Below are 18,794 nucleotides of genomic sequence, written 5' to 3' on the forward strand. Positions count from 1 at the left end.
ATCGGAGGAGCAAATTCCACTCTCGAGTTATCTAGTCCCTTATCAAACTTTTCGATGAACCTATAAGTTGTCGTTATGATCGCCGTCACAGATGACGTTTGAGTAACCCAAAGTCCAGGTAAGAAGTGATTGTGATACTCTCATGGTCTAGAACTAAAACACATGTTAACACTCCGTGTTATAACAATTGATTTCAGATGATATTGTCTCAAAGTATAACAAACAAGTTTTGGGTCAATTCAATATGATGTTCTTCTAACGTCATATTCTCAATGTTGTTTTAGGACTATCTTACACTTAACGATATCCTAAGATCCGGAAAACATGATCACCAACAACACTTGAGTCAGTCTTAGAGGCAAGACTGGGAACCTATTATTTACCGCTCATCATTCCACACGTGCATATGAATTTTCCACTAAATCGCATATTCCGGAATCATAACAGTTATGGCATGAAATATAAACTCTTAATTATGAAAATAAAAATATAATAGTACAATATTATTGCTTCTAGGGCATATTTCCAATATGGGGTGCTTCCAAAGATGGAAGGATTGCCCAAGATGGAAGGATTGCCCGTGTGTGTATGCAGTCGCCTTGAAGGTGGCGGCGAAGTTTCGTCTTGGTGGTGCTTGTCGCGTGGTCTTCTCTTGTGCTCCTCTTGAGCGTCTACATTGTGATGGTGACGTACTTCGAAGCGGGTTCACCTTATGTCCAATGGCATATGCACGAGCTCTTGTCGTATGTCTACTTGGTGTTTGGGGAGTAGTTGAAGTATACATGGAGATGACCGTAGAATGCTCTGCGTCACTACCAAACAAAGACCTCCCCTAAATCACATCTATCCACCGAAGCAGAGACCACCCGACCACCTCCTTCGTTGACATCTATCCACCGAAGCAGAGACCACCCCGCCACCTCCTTCATTGACTAGTGTTGAGAATTAGCTCAACCAATGTTCTCTAGCATTGGTGAGGGGAACCAAGGACAGGGAGGGAGGAGGTGGCGACTGTTGTGACACTTCAAATGCGTTAGAGCATCTCCAACAGGCACGCTAAACAGGCGTCGCGCCGCAAAATCTCCCGTTTTAGCGCGCGCAACCCGGCGGATGGCTCCAGCGGGCGCGCAATAACCGCGCACGCGGTATAAGTAGTTGGGCGCGCGCTAGGAAGCGATACGTCGCGCGGTGTATTTGCGGCGCCCGCTTCCGCGCGCGGCACACACGACGCTCGCGCTGCGCTCTTCTTCTTCCCCTTCAAAGCCCCGCGCGCGCCGGCACCAGCGACCCGCACCCATGGACACACGCGCTGGCACCCCGCTCACCCCGTCCTATAGCCGCGACCCCCCCCCCCCCCCCCCCGCCCCCGCCGCCGCCACAAACCCTAGCCCGGGTGGCATTGGCCTCGCCTCCGCCGGAGCTCCTCCGACGAGCGGCCTCGCGCGCGGCCTCTTCATGCTGCCGCGGATGACCTCGACGGCGGGTGGCCTCGCGTGCATCATTTTGTGTTGAAATATGCCATATGCAATGCACCAGCGAGTCGCGCGCACTGCATTTTGGCACGCTGCTGGAGCGAGGCACGCGCTGCATTTTAGCGCGGCCGCTGGAGCCAGCGCTGCGCGCCGCGCCAAATCAGCTGATGCGCGCGCGGCATATGTGTTTTTTGCGCGCAGCGCGACCGGCGCCTGTTGGAGATGCTCTTAGAAACCAGCTTCCCAATACCCAAGATTGTTCTGAATTAAGTTATAAGGCTGGCGTTTTGGCTATCGATTTGAGATGCCCCAAAATGGCCTTTCCTACACGGTTAAGTTTGTTTGCTTTTCCAGGTTGAAATCCGGCGGAATCACCAGTAACTTGAATTCTTACGATTTAGAACAGTCTAAAATAGCGTACTTGATCATGACCATTACTGGGCAGGGGTATATAGCCAAACGCTAACGTAGACCAGCGAAGCCAGGCCAAGAGGGGGCCACACAAAGGTAAACGAACCCTTAAACTCCAGCAGGCAACTAAAGCATACCTGGGGTAACACTGAAATTTAACGAACTCCGAACTACCAATTTCATTCATCCCTTGTATTATTCCACAAGCGGCCATTCAATCACAACGACTAATACATATGTACATGTTCATGGCTGCTTACAACAGCATCTAAGCTTGCTTGCCTTTACCAGTCTCCGCCGGTCGGCCTTGTCATGGCTGCTAAGCTGTTGCAGGCGCCGCCTCTGATTCCCCAGCCACCCTAAGATGTCTGCCCTTCGTTTGTTGGGCTTCAAATTGGGCCCAAATCGTAGGTGCTTCGGTCTTGGTTGCCTTCAAGCTGTTATCTAGCAACTATCTACACTGTGCACAATGTCCGAATCCACAATGCAATTAGCTCAGATCGAAACCGGCTTCCGAGTTTATTGCATACAACAGTTTGGTTTGCAACTGCTCCTTGCTGTTCAACACAACCAGGAAGAGAGTTTGTCATGTTGAAGCAAATCAATGAGCAGGTAGAATGTAAAGGAACTAGCGTGCCAAACGTAAAATGTGGTTAGTATGGTTTACTGACGTTCTGTAAGGAGGGAGCTTAAGAAGGTTCATGCAAGTAGCCGAGGTGGGCAGACGGTCTCCATGTTCCTCCAAGCCGGGGACACCAGCTCTAAATTAAAAAGGAGTTCAAGATGAATTTTCCAACAGAACAAATATAAAACATAGATATACAGGAAACTGAACCTCTGAATGCAGAATTTAGGATCAAGGTACTCAAATCCAAGGAGTGGCCCGCGAGAACATCCAGTCACAAACCTGTGCATTTAATGTCATCCACGTGACGGGAGTAAGAAAAACATTGATTTGATATGAACAAAAGAGCATGCTTAGATAGAGAAGTCGCAAGGAAAGAGATGAATTTCGAACATTCAAGCTCCTAAAGTAAAAGGGGAAAATATATCAATCAATCAGCAAAGCTTAACATACAATCTCTTTATCCTAGGTTTAACGACAATAATTAAAACTAATAAACACTAGCACAAAGCTCGCGAGCAGAATAAAGAATTGCTCATGCCATGAAAAAGAGGGAGAGTGGCCTACTTGAGAAACTTTTTCTGATTATCTGAACTGAAGCTCTTTAGAACCTCCCACAGCATATCGATAATCTCATGGTCCTGAAAGAAAAGTATTATCAATCCTTCTCTTAAGTAGGAAAAAACTCACTATTACATGAAAAAATAAACATACAGATCCCATGATACAATACTAGTGTTTGTGCTGTGCAGCTGTCCAAATTGTGATCTAAATAAATTCCATAAAAACCATCCTGGATCCTAATTCAGATTGTCTATTTTGAAGCTGGGACATAGCCTCAACTAGCTAGTTTAGATAGAGATTGAATTAAATCTTTGAGGACCCAAAGTGGATGGCCAAAGAACATAGTGAACCCTCTAATACAAAAAAAACAGCTGTTCTGTAGATGGTTTGCCAAGAGTAGCTCAAAGCGCTGCGGCTACATAAAAAGCTTGTTATTTTTATGAAGACTAAACTGTTTTCAAGCACAAGACACCAGTAGTGGATTAGCTTGGTTTCGGCACACCTGCTTACTCAGCATATTAATATTTTGTCACACCAAAAGCAAACAAAAAATATCCTCATGGCACAACTACCAATTATTATAACAAATTGAGGGGTGGGCCACAAAGCATCTATTAAGTAATGGAAGAATAGCCTGTCACAACTTTCAATATGATTACTAGCTGCTCCTTGAGTAATGGAATGACAGATTTTCTTACAGAAGAAAGGAAACATACCGGATGATAACCTCCAGAATAGTTGGTGTTTAAGCGCAAGTCATCAATGTCCAAACTTTCCAGAGAGCCAGATATGAGAAGCTGCAGGAGCAAAATACGCAAGACAACAGCAGAAAATTAAGAAGTGAATACATATACTAATTCTAGGAATAAGTGCCCTTTTAAATACAATAAATATGCACAAAACGATGCAATTCAGAAACTACAGCTGCATATAAACGTAACATGTTACTGTTGACTACAGGGAAACAACAAAATAAATCCAAATGGGCACATGCCATTTGATATCCAGATGTAAAGTCACACTGCATTTACTTAATAAACATATGTTATTTTGAAAGAAAAAATGTAATAAAGCAACTAGGTAAAGCGAAGTACTTAATAAACATATCTTACTTGCAATGGAAAAAAGTCCATTTTACTCCCCTGAACAAAGTGGGTGGTTCACTTTACCCCCTGATCTATTTTTTGGCTCCTTCTAGACCCCAAACAAAACCAAACCGGACAAAACACCCCCCGGCTGGTTTGTCTCCATTCGATGTTGATGTGGCACGGTCCAACGGCGGTTTTGATCAGGGTGGGGCCTACTTGTCAGGTTGGACTGTTATAGAACTGCCGTTCCCGTTGCGATCTGGATCAGACAGTTCCCGTGGCAGGTTGTACGCATCCTGACCGAGGCGGAGGCGCGCGCTGAAGTGGAGCGTCTCGCGAACTGTGTGAGCAGCGGGCAAAGGACGTCATGCTGGGTGACGTAGACGCAGAGTGGGCGCAGGGCCGCGGCGTCCACAGGCGAGTCATTGACGCGGAGGTCAGTAGGACGGGAGGAGCTGGGCTCAAGGCGGCCGGAGAGGATTTCGAGCAGCATAGACTTGCCGGCGCCGCTGGGTCCGATGATGGCAAGCAGCTCGCCAGGGCGCGCGCGGCAGCTGAAGTTGCGGAGCACTAGGCAGCACCGGCTGCTGCGGCTCACCGGCAGAGGTGCGGGCGCAGCAGGGTCGCCGGTGGCGTCGAGGAGGAGGTCGTCGGGCCTGCTCCATATCTTGAGCGGGTGAGGCAGGGCGGAGACAGTGATGCCCGCGGCCTCCACCTCGCACCTGCTGCTTTCTACTCCTCCGCTCTTCATTGATTCGCTCGCTAGCTCGTCGTCTTCCTGGATGGTTGCTAGTAAAGGTGGTGCTTTACCTGCCGGATGCATGGAAGACGATAAGCTTCGTGGTTGCTAGCTTTATGGTTTGTGTTGGCTGAAGCTCGGGTGAAGCTTGAATGATTGGGCTTGGCTGAGCTTAGTTTGGCTTGCTCGGTGGGCGTACATGGGCATGGGAGTGTGAGCTTGGAGTGGAGTGGCACATGATGATACCATGTACGTGCTGGTCTTCTTGGAAGGTGGCAGGCGCCGCTGGGGCTGACGATGGCGAGCAGAGAGGTCCTTGACCCTGGCGTCCGCGATGCGGGTCAGGGCGAGGTCGTCGACGAGCGCGTCGACCGGCGGGGTCGTACGCGTCCGAACCGAGGCGGCCGGAGGCGTGCGCTGAAGTGGAGCGTCTCGCGCACGGTGAGGAGCGGGAAGAGGCGGCGCAGGGCCACGGTGTCGACAGGGGAGCCATTGACGCGGAGGTCAGTAGGAGGGGAGGAGCTCGGCTTGAGACGGCCGGAGAGGATCTCGAGCAGCATGGAATTGCCGTCTCCGCTGGGCCCGACGATGGCGAGCAGCTCGTCGGGGCGGGCGTGGCAGATGACGTTGCAGAGCACGAGGCGGCACCGGCTGCTGCCACATACTGGCGAGGGGCATGTGCAGCAGGGCCGCCGGCGGCATCGAGGAGAAAACGTAAACGTCGGCTATTTGGCATGGTCGTCAGCTACTCGAAGCAGCCCTGCTCCTAGTCCTGGTCCGCGTCCGCCTTGCTGCACCCACGTACCGTCGTGCTCCTGCTCGGCTGCTCCTACGCGCTGTACCGCTCTTGTATGCCGCCGCGCTCCGCATTGGCATGCTCGTCCCCCCAGGTTGCAGCGTTGCGCCGCCCCGCTGGCGCACCTGCGCACAGCTGGTCTTCCCTGGTCGCAACGGCAGCTCTATAACAGTCCAACCTGACAAGTAGGCCCCACCCCGGTCAAAACCGCCGTTGACTGTGCCACATCAGCATCGAATGGAGACAAACCAGCTGGGGGGTGTTTTGTCCGGTTTGGTTTTGTTTGGGGTCTAGAAGGAGCCAAAAAATAGATTAGGGGGTAAAGTAAACCACCCACTGTTCAGGGGAGTAAAATGGACTTTTTTCTTTGCAATGGTATAATGCTCTTATTTGCAATAGTATAATGCTCTTATTTGCAATGGTAAAACAAGTAGGTAAAGCGAAGTACCTGAATTTCATGTTCATTGAACATATCAATCCATTCCTTTGGTATAAGTTTTTGAAAACCTCTTAGAAAATGTCTACCTTGTCCACGGATCTGTGATCAAAACAAAAGCAAATTGTTTGTCAAAACAATACATGACAAGCAAATGACAGGACAAAATAATTTTACCTGATAGTTTAATCGATGGTTGGCAACAAGGTGGATAAACGTAATAACATTCTGATTAGTAACACGCATCTCTCTCCCACCAGGAAGGAGCTCTTCTTCAGCTTGTTCACCATATTCATTATTCACGATAACGAAGTACAACTCCAAATCTGAGAGGTCGCCCTTGTAATGCTAAGCATAGAAAGGAGAGGTCAGAACACGGCAAAATGCACATCAGATGACAAGGAGCTTTATATTATAGTTGGTCCCTACATGGCCGTATCCTATGAAGTATCTCATGCTACAAGAACACAATACGGCCACAAATATATGGATTGCAGCCACACAATTGAAGCCAAAACTTCCATATATTAGCTTCAGACCACATTAACAAAACTTAAATCAAAAGATGAGCACTTCAGCAGTCGTGTATCAAAACAGCAGCTCAAAGACATCCAACATTTAGAAAGATTCTCGACTTCTAAGCATGTCAATGACCAATTTCTTCTTCACAAATTGAAAATAGATTCCGACCTTCAAAAATAGAAGATGTCGATACAACTCTGGATCCAAGGAAGGCAGATCGTTCAAGAAGTTAGACCTGGTTGGTGGTGAAAATCAGATATTAATGGTAAACTCATTAAAAGTGAAACACAAACAGCATGATGGAATTATAATGTGACATAATGATTGTTGGCAGATTCATAGAAGAGCAAAATCATAACAATATTGAACCTTTTACCCAACCACCCCTTGTTTAATTAGATTGTAGTGAACGTCAAATTCACAATCGCCCAGGGTTCACAACTAAATCTTGCTATATTTGCATTAGTTTACTTAAAATAAATTTTATCCATTCAATAATCCAGGTCAACACAAACACAAGTATTTCTATTGCAACTTGCTTAAGAGGGGAGGGACAGAGGGAGGGTGGGAGAGAAAGAGTTACTTCTCTTTCAGCTTGCTCAAGAAGAAGGTTGCAAATGGCAGATCAACAAGTATGCCCTCATACATTGCCTGGAAAACATTAATCAAGCACATTTCAGATGATACCCAATTATTGTCCGTCTGCTAAAAAGTATGCATAACTAATGGGGTTGGCCTTCCAGAAATTCGACGCAAAGAAATAGAAAATCAGATTACAGCCTTCAGCACCGAATAAGGCTACTCTAGACTACATTACCAACTTTCTCATTGATAGATGTGTATTATCAATTCGCATATCTATGGCGTTCTTTTACAAGCTACAGGCATGTGTCCAGACTCCAAAGAAACACATATTCAGAAAAGCAAGTTGATACTATAACGAAATCTTAACTTAAGAAAGATGTAACTTTAGAAGACTATGCAGACCAAACAGCTCCATAGAATGATAGAAACCCCACTGACATGCGCTACCCGACATTAAAATGTATCAACACATGCAAATCACTCTAGGGCAACGTGTGCACCATATCGGCAGATTATTCAAAATATGCAAGCCGATATTGAGCAGCGCATGTGATTTGCACTGACATAATTGCAGAACCTCACAATATAACCATTTGTTGTACTCTTCATTTTCTTTCTATTAGTCAAATTCTCGAATACATAGCATATTATAGGATATAGACATCTGATCAGAAATCTATTAGGCTATTAGCTGCCAAATGTCGTTTACAACAGTTATGGCACCCATATTTTATATTGCTGCTACCTACCATATTGCGACAGAGTGAATACTAACAGCTTCAAGCACAAAAGACATTTCCCTCTAGAAACACAACATATCATTGAAGTACCTTCCCAAGGAGACTTCCAAGAAAATGGAAATACTGCAGATGCTGCTCATGAACCAATCCTGATCCAGGGTTGGGGTACAGAACATGGTCGACTGTTTCCTACATAAGGGAAATTGTGTGAGGTGTTGTAACTTAAAGACATTACTATGATTGTGAGTTCTATAACTGGCGAACTTATACTGGATCAATGAAATAGCATAAAAGAGCAGATACCTTGAATAGGCCATACTGCACATCAAAAGCAGCACGAGTGATATTTTCCATGAAATCTTTGAAAATTCCACCTCCATCAATTCCAGCTTCTTCCACACCATGCTCATTAACAAATGATACTCGGATCTACAAGCATCAAATTTTCATTCAAAAAGGAGAACGATGGTTTCCTGTGTCTTAGCAAAATCTGAATTAATCCACTAAGGAGAAAAGGTGAAAGATCTCATGATCATACTGGTCCTTTAAGATCTTCTTCAGAGAGCAAGCTTAGCTGATCAAAAGCATCTTCGAGGAGTCGACTTCTTCTTATTTTAAACCGATGTCTTGTCAAGGCAGAATGAGATGCCGCCGATTGTTTAGAATTTGCCAATTGTGACTGCTCACAGAAAGAGAAACTTCTAAGATATTATCCTAAAAGACGCACCAGTCTTATTCAATGTTCACAGAGAAATCGGTAATGACTTACAGTAAATATTTTAACTCTAATGGTAAAAGGTGCCAAAAAGGGAGCAAGCTTTATAATCTCTGATGCTCGAGTGTTGCCAAGTATCGCCTGAAAAACACGTACACAATGCTGAATAGATGTGCCTCTGAAATATGTTTTCAGTAATTCAAGCAGCACACAGGCCCACTACCTGAGAAACAAAATTTTCACTTGTTGCTTCTTGAGAATAGAAATCACTTTCAGCAGTGAATGGGAGTCGGCTGTTCCAGTCTTGCAACTGCAATTACAAACGATTTTTATTACATAATATACTCTCCAAAAAACAACACCTGGAGTAGCAACCACTTGTTTAAAACAGCTTCACGGAATTTAAACTAGACAATCTAGGATAAACTGGAAGTGGTTGTGTTGGTAAAACCAATAAAATGGAGTTATGTTTGGTAAAGAATAAAAGAGTGTGTTCACACCAACAATCTTGCAGCTTAATAACAATGGGCCACCCATTCAAAGCGATTGCAATATGAAATTCAAAGAAGCAAGAACTCTTTCCTAACCGCTGATCGTGTGTGCACTGCCCAAAGATACATCAGTATATAACAAGTAGTGAAACAACAGTATCATTGGCATTTTTCTCGGCACCTCGATATAAGCGTTATGGTTCAAAGCATCATGGCAAGGAACGGATACCATACAGAAACAGGATGTCAATGCAAGATATCTACCTGGGTGAGTAATTCAGATAACCCAATCCTTGCCTGGCTCTTAAGACTGTCGATGGACATTTTCTTAAGGCCTAAAGGATTGGGCAATGCTTTCTGGCTAGGAGATGTATGTGAAGGAATAATCCAAAGAAGTTGCCATAAAGCCTGCAAAATGAAGTTGAGTTCATGTCAATGTAACACCAAACATGATAATATATCAGCAACAGCTCTGTTGTCTTAAAATTAAAAATTCAACATTGGATGGCTAACAATGACAGTAATGATATTGTCTTGTGTATATACCTGCTTTAAAATGAGGACCAGGGCCTTCAAATCTTTAAGTGAAAGAGGTTTCTCCTGCTCATAGAATTCCTCGTTATCAACGATCTTTAACATGTACCTGGAACAGGGTAAAATAACAAAGCATTAATAATGTGTCCCTGACAAGAAAAGCACGAAAACCAAATTAAGGATTGGCAAGCAACAGTTCATGAAAAATTGAAATAAGCTGTCTTACTTGTATATGGGACAGAATACAGACACAGGCAGGAGCCAACCAGGAGCATCTACAGGCAAAGGAGAGATATACTTGGAAAAATATGGCCATCTTTGGTTTTCGTGGCATCGCTTTATAAAGTTCCATAGTGCAGGAACAATGTCAGTACGATAGGCCAGCGCAGTCATAGTTACATCCAGAGGCAATGTGCTGAACATGACATGAAGAAAAGCACAGATAGACCCTACAGCTTCCACTTCAGCATCTGATGGCCCAGATGGATCAGAATAGTTTGTGCTTAAGGTGCCTGTGAACAGAGCATTCACCTATGCATGATACAGGTTAGGGTCAAACAGGAGAAAGAAAAATATGGAGCCCTATAACTTTGAAGGTATGGGTGTTCTGCTTACCAAATGTTCAAGTAACTTTGTATTTGAATCAAATGCTGCCATTATCTGTTTTTGCAAATCAATATCAAGCTCGTCTTTAACGTCGACATCCATGGCCATGTCATCGTCATCATCTGCCCCTGTACATAGTCCATAAAGAAACACAGCTGACATAAGACTCCATTACTGAAAGATACTTAAAGTTAAGGGGGTGTGCAATAAGAACACATCTTAAGCCAAAAGACCAAATTATATTAATATTCTTTTGTTCTACTTCCAAGTTTTGTATAACCAAAATAATGAGTCATATAATCACAATAACTTATAACAGAAAAGATGCTTTAAAAAAACAGGTAGAATGAATTGCAGTTTACAAGAATTTTCTCACTATCACAAGGAGCCCCAATACAAATTAATGACAATAAGATGCTGCATAAAAACTAACAAACTGTACTGCCAAAAGATGGAAGCTGATTTGTTTGCTGCCGTGTAGCTTACTTTCGGTAGCTGAAGTGATCGTTGGCAACGCATCCAATAATGACGTGGAAACAGCAATGATGTCAGCCGCCTGATTTGGAAAGAACATATACAGAAAAATCATAACATATAATAATTAAATGGCTTCAATATCTTCAGCTATCCACAAACAAACATGCAACAGAAAATGGAACAAAAATAGCTCCACAACCAAGATGATATCACATATGTGAAAACGAAATGTCAAAATATATACATACATGTAAAGCACCACAAGCAGAAAAACACATTTGCTTGGGAATCCTTTGACACAAATAAATGCTCATCATATAAATCAAAAGAACCAGCATAAAAAATTACAAGAGAATACTGAAGAGACATATATAATGAACAACATATATGGTCAATTAAGGATTTGCAGTGTAACACAAGCTTAACAGTTGACACAATAAGAGCTAGAACCTACAAAAGCCTTGCTGCAACTTTGACACAAAAAATTCAGGGAATATCTGCAGTATGACAATTTTTAGTTACATGGAAGCTTTTCCATTCTGTCACTGCCATTTTTCCACAACGCTAATCCCACTTGTATGAAGAATAGACGGTAGAAAAAATATATGTAAAGTGCATAATTCATGTAACATAATCATTCTCATAAATGATAACTCAAGAAGGAAAATAGGATAGCAATTGTCATGGAGCAAATAAATTTCCCTGCCGACTCAAACTTCCAGCCTTCGCTCAAAAATTGGAAAAGAAAAAATAAATGTGTAAAAGCAAACGCTGGGGCCTAACCACCTACGTAATGCTTTTGGAAATAGACCACGACTTGCAAAGAATGTTTTCATGTACAGGAACCTTACTGATACTGCCCCTAATTATAGGGTCTTTTTAAACATTTTGACCTTCTTTAATATCGTCAGTTACCCGCTAACTAAACAAAATGATGTAGCAACTCGAAAGGTAGAAGCAGTAGACGCGTACTCTATCAGAAGCGAACTTTGGTTCAGACAAAATCCAAGTTGCAGCTTCGAGTACATTTGCAAGAACACACGCATATCCTGGCTGTTTAGCTGATATATCATTAGGGAGAACATCAGCACGACTGGGCAAATAGCAAGCTATCTGATGAATATAATATTTGCTGAGCCCATTAGCAGAGAAAACCTGGAGTAACAAGCAATAAGAATGATCAAAGATACAGCCATTGAAATAATTAGTTAAAGCACATCACTCCTTGAAGAAGTTTCTAGTGGAGAAATTATAAAAATTCATAATAAAGCTTCATTCAAGACAGTCTAATTCAGATGCAATGACAGTTGTCGTATTTCCAGCATCAAACAAAACATTTTGCAGTTTGTCTTCAGGAAAAAAGATATATCAAACAAGAAATCATGGAAACAGCTCACCTTCTTGAAGTGTGGCAAACGATGCCAGAGAAAAGGAATGGATAGAAGCTGCGAGGAAAAACTCCATCTTGGATCCACAGCTGGACAACAACATTGATTATCACCAACATGTGAAGCAGTAAGCATGAGAACTTGCTCCAGCGCAGATATATCACAGTGCTCCATATTTCTTGCATTTTGCTGGATAACAATCAAATCCATCACAAAACAAATCAAAGAAGAATAACTAAACGCTACTGCACTTGGACATACCAACGAATGCAAATCAGAACCAAGCTAATGATAGCTGTTGCCATGCTTTCTTATGTTTGTTTGCCAAGAGAATAGAAGTTTGTCGCTTCGAGTCTTTAAAGACAGATACTAAATAAAAACTAAATGTATTCTCTTTGTATTCAAGTTTCACTTTCCATCGTGTGGTTCATTGCCTTGTAAAGTTGTAATTGCTTTGGAGAAGAATCTTAGAACTACGAGATGAGTATAGCCAAAGTGATAAAGGAATATATTATATTAGTTTAGGTTGTATATCGGGACAGTAACAACACCTTGTAGTAGGATGTATACAGATATGTGCAAGTGATAAAGAACTATGTGAGGATACTGATCATGGAAAAGGTCGGTATGTATGATCAGAAGAACAGTATTGATGCAGGCATATTCCTTCAACTGAAAGCAGACTTATTCAATGATTATATATTGTGGTCAATAAGTCCCTAAAAAAGTAAGAGACGCTGGTAACAACAAAATATCAGCCAATACTGGAATAGAACATACCGGTACTGCACTGATAATTCCCCGAAATAAGCAATAAATCTTTTTCTGCTGAAGATACCCAACTACTTTGCAGTTCCACGGCAGTTTAGGATTTATCAAACAAGCCACAGTTTCTAGTAATTGGACAAAAGGCATTGATGTGCTTTGCACTGACATCAAAAGTTGATTATTCCAATCATACCTATCAAAATATAATAAATAAGTCAAATGAAGCGTTGTTCATTTCATTTGGGTGATAGAAAAATAGCATCTCCACGAGCCTGGAGATGAGCCACACAATTACAGAAAGAAAAATGAAGCAGGACATAAGAAACAAAGTGAATAGGCACAATACCAATAAACAAAGCAAATATATCCAGCATAGTTTTCCTCTACTGACATCACAAAATAAAATTTATACCATATTAAGGTGTAGGACTTCCCTTGCATGAGATGCTAACTGAATGTTTGGTTCAACACAGTTGTATATTCAGAAGAAATTGTAAGATCGGGGTAAAAAATGTTCTGTTAATGAAATTCATTCAATTTTTTTGATTTAATGAATCCTTGTTGTTGGAACTTAGTCATTCACAGAAACAATACTTCAGGGAGTATTCATCCTCCACTTAAGATGAATAAATCTAATTTTGAAATGTGCCATAAAAAACAAGAACAACCTAAAGAAATATTTAAGTACCAGCATTCGATTTTTTAACCCACCTCTTCTGATGAACAGCATGCACACAGATGAGTGCAAGTCTTTTAACCCTATGAGTTACAACTGGTTCCACTGAGGAGTAATCTACACCCGCAAAGAGACTTACAACATCCCCTACAACATAAGGCAAAAGAGAATTTATAGCCAGTGCCATAGTAGTGAAAAATAGTATCAAATAGTATCATGTCGATGAGGTATTCAGTGAAAAGGAACAGTAACATGCTGATGAGGCTGCACACTAGTAGAGTAAGCAGACAATATATTGTATTATCTAGAAATGTCTAATAACTGACTAAGGGAGGGACTTCGCAGATGAATTGATAACATCAAAGTTAAGAGAAACTTAACTTCACATCAGTTGAATGTTACTCAAGAAACATAGTTAACAAAAAATAGGTCTTTGTGCCTAGGAAAACAGGACAGTGCTAATCAGCTCAGGAATAAGGCTCTAAGTTGAGAATAAGATACCTGTATTGCAGTATCATACAGGGATGGATGAACATATACTAAAGAAACTGAGATAAAATCATCTCTGATCAATATATAGAGACAGAGGGTCAATACCCAATAGCACTAGGAACTTAGCATATATGCTTAAGGGCACCATAAGTCCTAAGAAGCAGTAGGATAATAGTTGCATACAATACAATGAATAGCCAAACATTCGTAAACAGTAGCATGATACATACCATGCTTAACATACTGCAGAAGTAAGCTGCAGACTTGAGAAAGTATAGCAATATCACTGTCTTTACTTGCATTGAAGAAGAACAGCAATTGGCGAAGAAAATCAGAATTATTGCCAAAGCAGTTCCTGATTTAGTAACAAGATAGTCAGAGAGAGGCAAGAAAAGGATAAATTTAATCTTTGGTGTAATGCTTACCTATCTACCCTCTGGCAGTGTTCCCCAAAAGTAGAACAAAAGTTCTTTCGAACTTCCAAGCGTGCCAATTCGAACGCCTTCCTCCCTCTGAAGCATTTCTGTAGCTCATAATTAGTCAAGTTCCATTTTGAGAACATAGAATGTATGTATCTAGGAAAACACACATGGAGCTCAAAAAATCCTTGGGACATACTCACTCCGTCCGAAAAAGCTTGTCCCTCAAATGAATGTATGTAGCACTAACTTGGTGCTAGATACATCTATTTGAGAGACAACCTTTTCCGGACGGGGGGGGCGGGGGGGACGGGGGGGGGGGGGGGGGGGGGGGTATATAGGAAAAAGGCAGCACGACAGTTTGTCACTAGAAACAGGATGGTGGTTTAACAAAAAGTTAGGTTAACTGTTATCCGTAGTCCACGAAGGTGCACAACGTGCATGAACTTTTTAAACATAAAGCGGACAAACCAAAAAGGGAGATCATTTTAAGTTTCTCAACTATCAACGCTAGTGACCCCAAGCGGAGCACATGCATACCACGCTTGATTTGCCACATCACACCCTGCGAAGTAATACAAACCGCTATATTTTCTCTACAGTCTACGCAGCCCGAATCCCCCCAAATGTCCTCGACACACCATGCCAAAACAAATAAATAAATAAATAGAGCATGCCGGCTAGGTGTTGCTACAAGCCTACTACAACGTATCCCCTCTACCAAGGTGATCACGCACACATACATATTAAATACACTAACGATATGATGCATCCAGTAGAAATTTTCAAGCTAAAACTTTACACAATGTCGAGAAGCCACACAGGCTCCACAGCTAAGCTCTAACGTGGCATGGCTCTCCGCTCCGACCACACGAACCGAAACACCCATCCAAGGCCAAAATGATCAAAGGACTGGATCTCAAGTGTGAACTCTCAACGCACTGGAGAAACGCATAAACCCTCCCTCGACTCTCGAGCGCCAACCTGCTCGCAACGAAGACCCCACACCTCGCAATCACGATTCACCGACTACTCGCGCGTAGCTGCAAACATACCTGGATCTTGGTGGCGGAGGAGTTCTGGAGGCGCAGTGCGAGGCGGCGGCGGCGCTCCTCGCGCGTCTGCTCGAGCAGCACCTGGCGGTCGCGCTCCTTGTTGCTCCGCCCGCCCAGGTCCACCCGCTTCCTCGACGTCGGGTCGCCGGAGAAGAACATCCCTGCGCCGCCCTGCCCGCCTGCCTGCTCACCACCACCACCACCTCAGGTAAAAATCACGAAAAAAAAAACGCAGAAAATCCGCCCAAATTGGGGGTGGGCGAGGATGCGAGGCCGATCGGGGCGTACCGGAATGGGGCTCGGCTCGATCGGGGGGCTAGGGTTTGCGGCGGGGACTTGGAGAGGAAGGGGATGCGGCGACCGACTTTCGAAGCTGCGAGTCGGGAGGGGAAAGAGGAGGACGCGAGATGGGTGCGGGTCTCGGGCTTGCGGGGAGAAGAGAATGGGCCAATGGGGTGGGTGGTTATTTTGGTCTGACGGTTCTACCCCCACCATGGTGCGAGTGCAACCCGGCGCAGGCAATGACGTGGGCGTGGACGCGTGATGCGCGCTGACGTGGACGTGCTCACGGCCGTCCAGTGAGGAACTTCTTTTACAGGTACAGTGGTACTGACGGGTTGCATACCAGAATGGCATTGCCGATTCACAAACTTAATATACTGCACATATACTCCGATCACATCTATTTCAAAACTAAAACCACGACGAGGAAATCGAAACGAAGGGAGTAGTATATAAGAATTACATATCTTACTTTAACATGTAAATGAAAGTGTGTTGCGGAGTCTTATAATTTAGCCCGCATAATCATGTATGTGGACGCCCGTGGATGAGTGCCATCTATTTGCGGAATAAGTAGACAAGCCCTCAATAGCTCACATAATCCCACTTAGAAAAACACATTTCGCTCCCGACTCTCGCTGTGAGAGAAAGAAAAAAAGCACGCGGTGTTTAGGGACTGTCGCCGACAAGCTTCTCCCTCCATCTCGTCGGTGAGCTCCCACCTCCCCCGTATCATCTCGCTTGGATGCACCAGATCCAACGCCTACCTTCCTAGATCCGAGATCTTTGCCGCAGGATCAGACCCTCCATCCTTCAGTCATGTTCTCCAGGAGGATTAAGGGGTGGCGAGCAGCAACCGAAGCGCGGCCGCTAGATCTGCTTGGACACCGTGCACCTCTGATTTATAGCCCGCGGCAACGGACCAGTGATTTTTGACGTTGTAGCCTTCTTGGATTCCTGCCGGACACGATTCGCGGGTGCCGACGCTGGCAAGGGAGACAATGACAACTTCGAAAATGGCAAAGGGTGGCCAAAGAGAGACCATGGGAGCATTGATACTACGCCACTAGGTACAATGGGCTTTCATACGTTGTCGTGCACATGGAGCAACCAGGTATCACTGATACAGCTGCGAACCCGTGATTCAGAAAATAAATGTATGTGTTCCCTTTTTTTTTACTTGCGAACTCGTGATTTAGAGACAAATTGCATGGTTTTTTAGTGGGATGTGGGTTGCCCGCTGAATCCACTTATCTCGTATAAAAAAATACGGGCTTTCCACTTAGACTAGCCACAGTGGGAGTAACTTTAGCGGTAACATCGAGTCCAACTCAGCAGATTTGCTTATGTGGCAATGAGTTAACGAAGAGAGAGGTAATTGTAGTAACTTAGCTAGTTGCTGTAACATCACATGTCCCAATGCAATATGAGTCTATAGCCTAATAAATGAATCTTTGCATGTTACCACACTTAAGTTACTACTCACTATGAAGGTAGTAACATAGTCTAGGGATATGTGTATGTTACTATCCATTATGGCTAGTCTTATATTATGCGGTAAATGTGGGACGAATCTGAATCTTAATACATATATATACCACATATTTAATGTACAATTAATGCAAGTATTTATTTCACGCAAAAGTAGAGCAGAGGCACAACTTTATACCAACATTTAAACTTTCAGGCATTCATGGGACTCCAAAAACACATGATGAAATGCAAAATGACAGGTGCCACGTCTTTTTGCAGTTCTATGAGATCAAATGCGACAAGAATCTAAATGAAAAAGTTTCCGATGTACCATAGAATATGTAGCACACCGCAAGAAAAATAAAAATATATAACAATTATTTCTTGTGCAGTGCAAAAAAATCACCGAGTACCTTCTGTGTGTATTTATATCTATACATACTAATAAATGGAGGTGATATTCTTAGTACGTCATACATTTTGTACAAAACCCCTTTGGCATTCGAGAATATCAACCCACAAACCATCCTTGGCTCGAGAGCCCTAGTTTTTTCTGCTCGTTTGCCAAGGGCCTCGGCCAAACTAGTTTTGAAGACCATGATCCAGCCAAACTAGTTTGTGATTGTTTGTACAAAAGAAGATTATTTTCCTGCTAAATAGTATCACCTCGCTTACTTATGCCTCACCCTACCAATTTATATACGCCTGTGGATTGATTGGTAAGCTGCCTCAAGAATCAATACATGTGTCAATAGGAGATAGAGTGGTCGAGGTGAAAATTGAGCCTGTGGCAAAGAGAGCCAAGGTGAAAATTGAAGATAATGAGTCACATCAATTAAAAGGTCATCGCCGGCCAAAACATGCAAGCATGCAGTGGAACATGTAATCACTAGCAATGAACCCCATTAATTCTAGAGAGATGAATGACCACGGCCAAACTCTACACATGTATAGAGGGGCGTCGTTGTCTAGTCTCAACATACTAACCTAGCGCCCCGCCATCACAACATGCGCTTCTTTAAAGGATAAGGATACCCCTCTCCATCAAAACATGTATACAAACCTAAACCAAATGCACAATAAAAAGGTTAAAAGAATGTTCTACATAATATATACTCTGTTATATACTATACATGTTTTTGACTCTTTGTACTACAAATTCTGGTTTGTACTCCAACTCATTCCAACCCAGGCATGTTCTATTGTTTTAGACAAAAAAGTATGTAATCACTACAAGATAATTGTTTATACATGTCAGATGCAACTTTAGTAAGTTTGACTAATTACTAATCCATGTCATGCACCAATAATGAGAACCCAAATTGAAAAAAATGTTCCAAAATTATATAATTGTATGTGGGGTGTCATATTTGATGAATTATTATTCACTATTGCACCAATTATATCCGCAAAAATAAAAGTTATTTCAATTTCCACGCA

General features: G+C 43.1%; 1 protein-coding gene across 2 annotated transcripts; it reads right to left on the reverse strand.

Annotated features, from left to right (window-relative positions):
* Positions 1-2,037: 2,037 nt before the first annotated feature.
* LOC123038947 (E3 ubiquitin-protein ligase UPL6) lies at positions 2,038-16,062 on the reverse strand. Of its 2 annotated transcripts, none has more exons than XM_044462322.1 (27): positions 15,888-16,062; positions 15,600-15,782; positions 14,551-14,648; positions 14,356-14,480; positions 13,669-13,780; positions 12,970-13,150; positions 12,199-12,378; positions 11,774-11,956; positions 10,811-10,880; positions 10,334-10,452; positions 9,945-10,249; positions 9,731-9,827; positions 9,449-9,592; positions 8,917-9,003; positions 8,748-8,834; positions 8,517-8,657; positions 8,282-8,407; positions 8,069-8,167; positions 7,237-7,304; positions 6,822-6,888; positions 6,309-6,479; positions 6,144-6,233; positions 3,789-3,869; positions 3,076-3,149; positions 2,719-2,790; positions 2,555-2,644; positions 2,038-2,440 (listed from the first exon to the last, which is right to left on the reverse strand). In XM_044462322.1, the coding sequence occupies exons 2-27, from the start codon at positions 15,756-15,758 to the stop codon at positions 2,374-2,376; spliced, it is 3,093 nt and encodes a 1,030-aa protein (XP_044318257.1). In that variant the 5' UTR covers positions 15,759-15,782; positions 15,888-16,062; the 3' UTR covers positions 2,038-2,373. The 2 variants fall into 2 exon arrangements, with proteins under 2 accessions (XP_044318257.1, XP_044318252.1); XM_044462317.1 differs by having other exon boundaries at positions 15,600-15,778; positions 15,888-16,045.
* Between the last annotated feature and the right edge of the window lie 2,732 nt (positions 16,063-18,794).

Source organism: Triticum aestivum, chromosome 1A (genome assembly GCF_018294505.1).
Source record: "Triticum aestivum cultivar Chinese Spring chromosome 1A, IWGSC CS RefSeq v2.1, whole genome shotgun sequence".
NCBI classification, from domain to species: Eukaryota; Viridiplantae; Streptophyta; class Magnoliopsida; order Poales; family Poaceae; genus Triticum; species Triticum aestivum.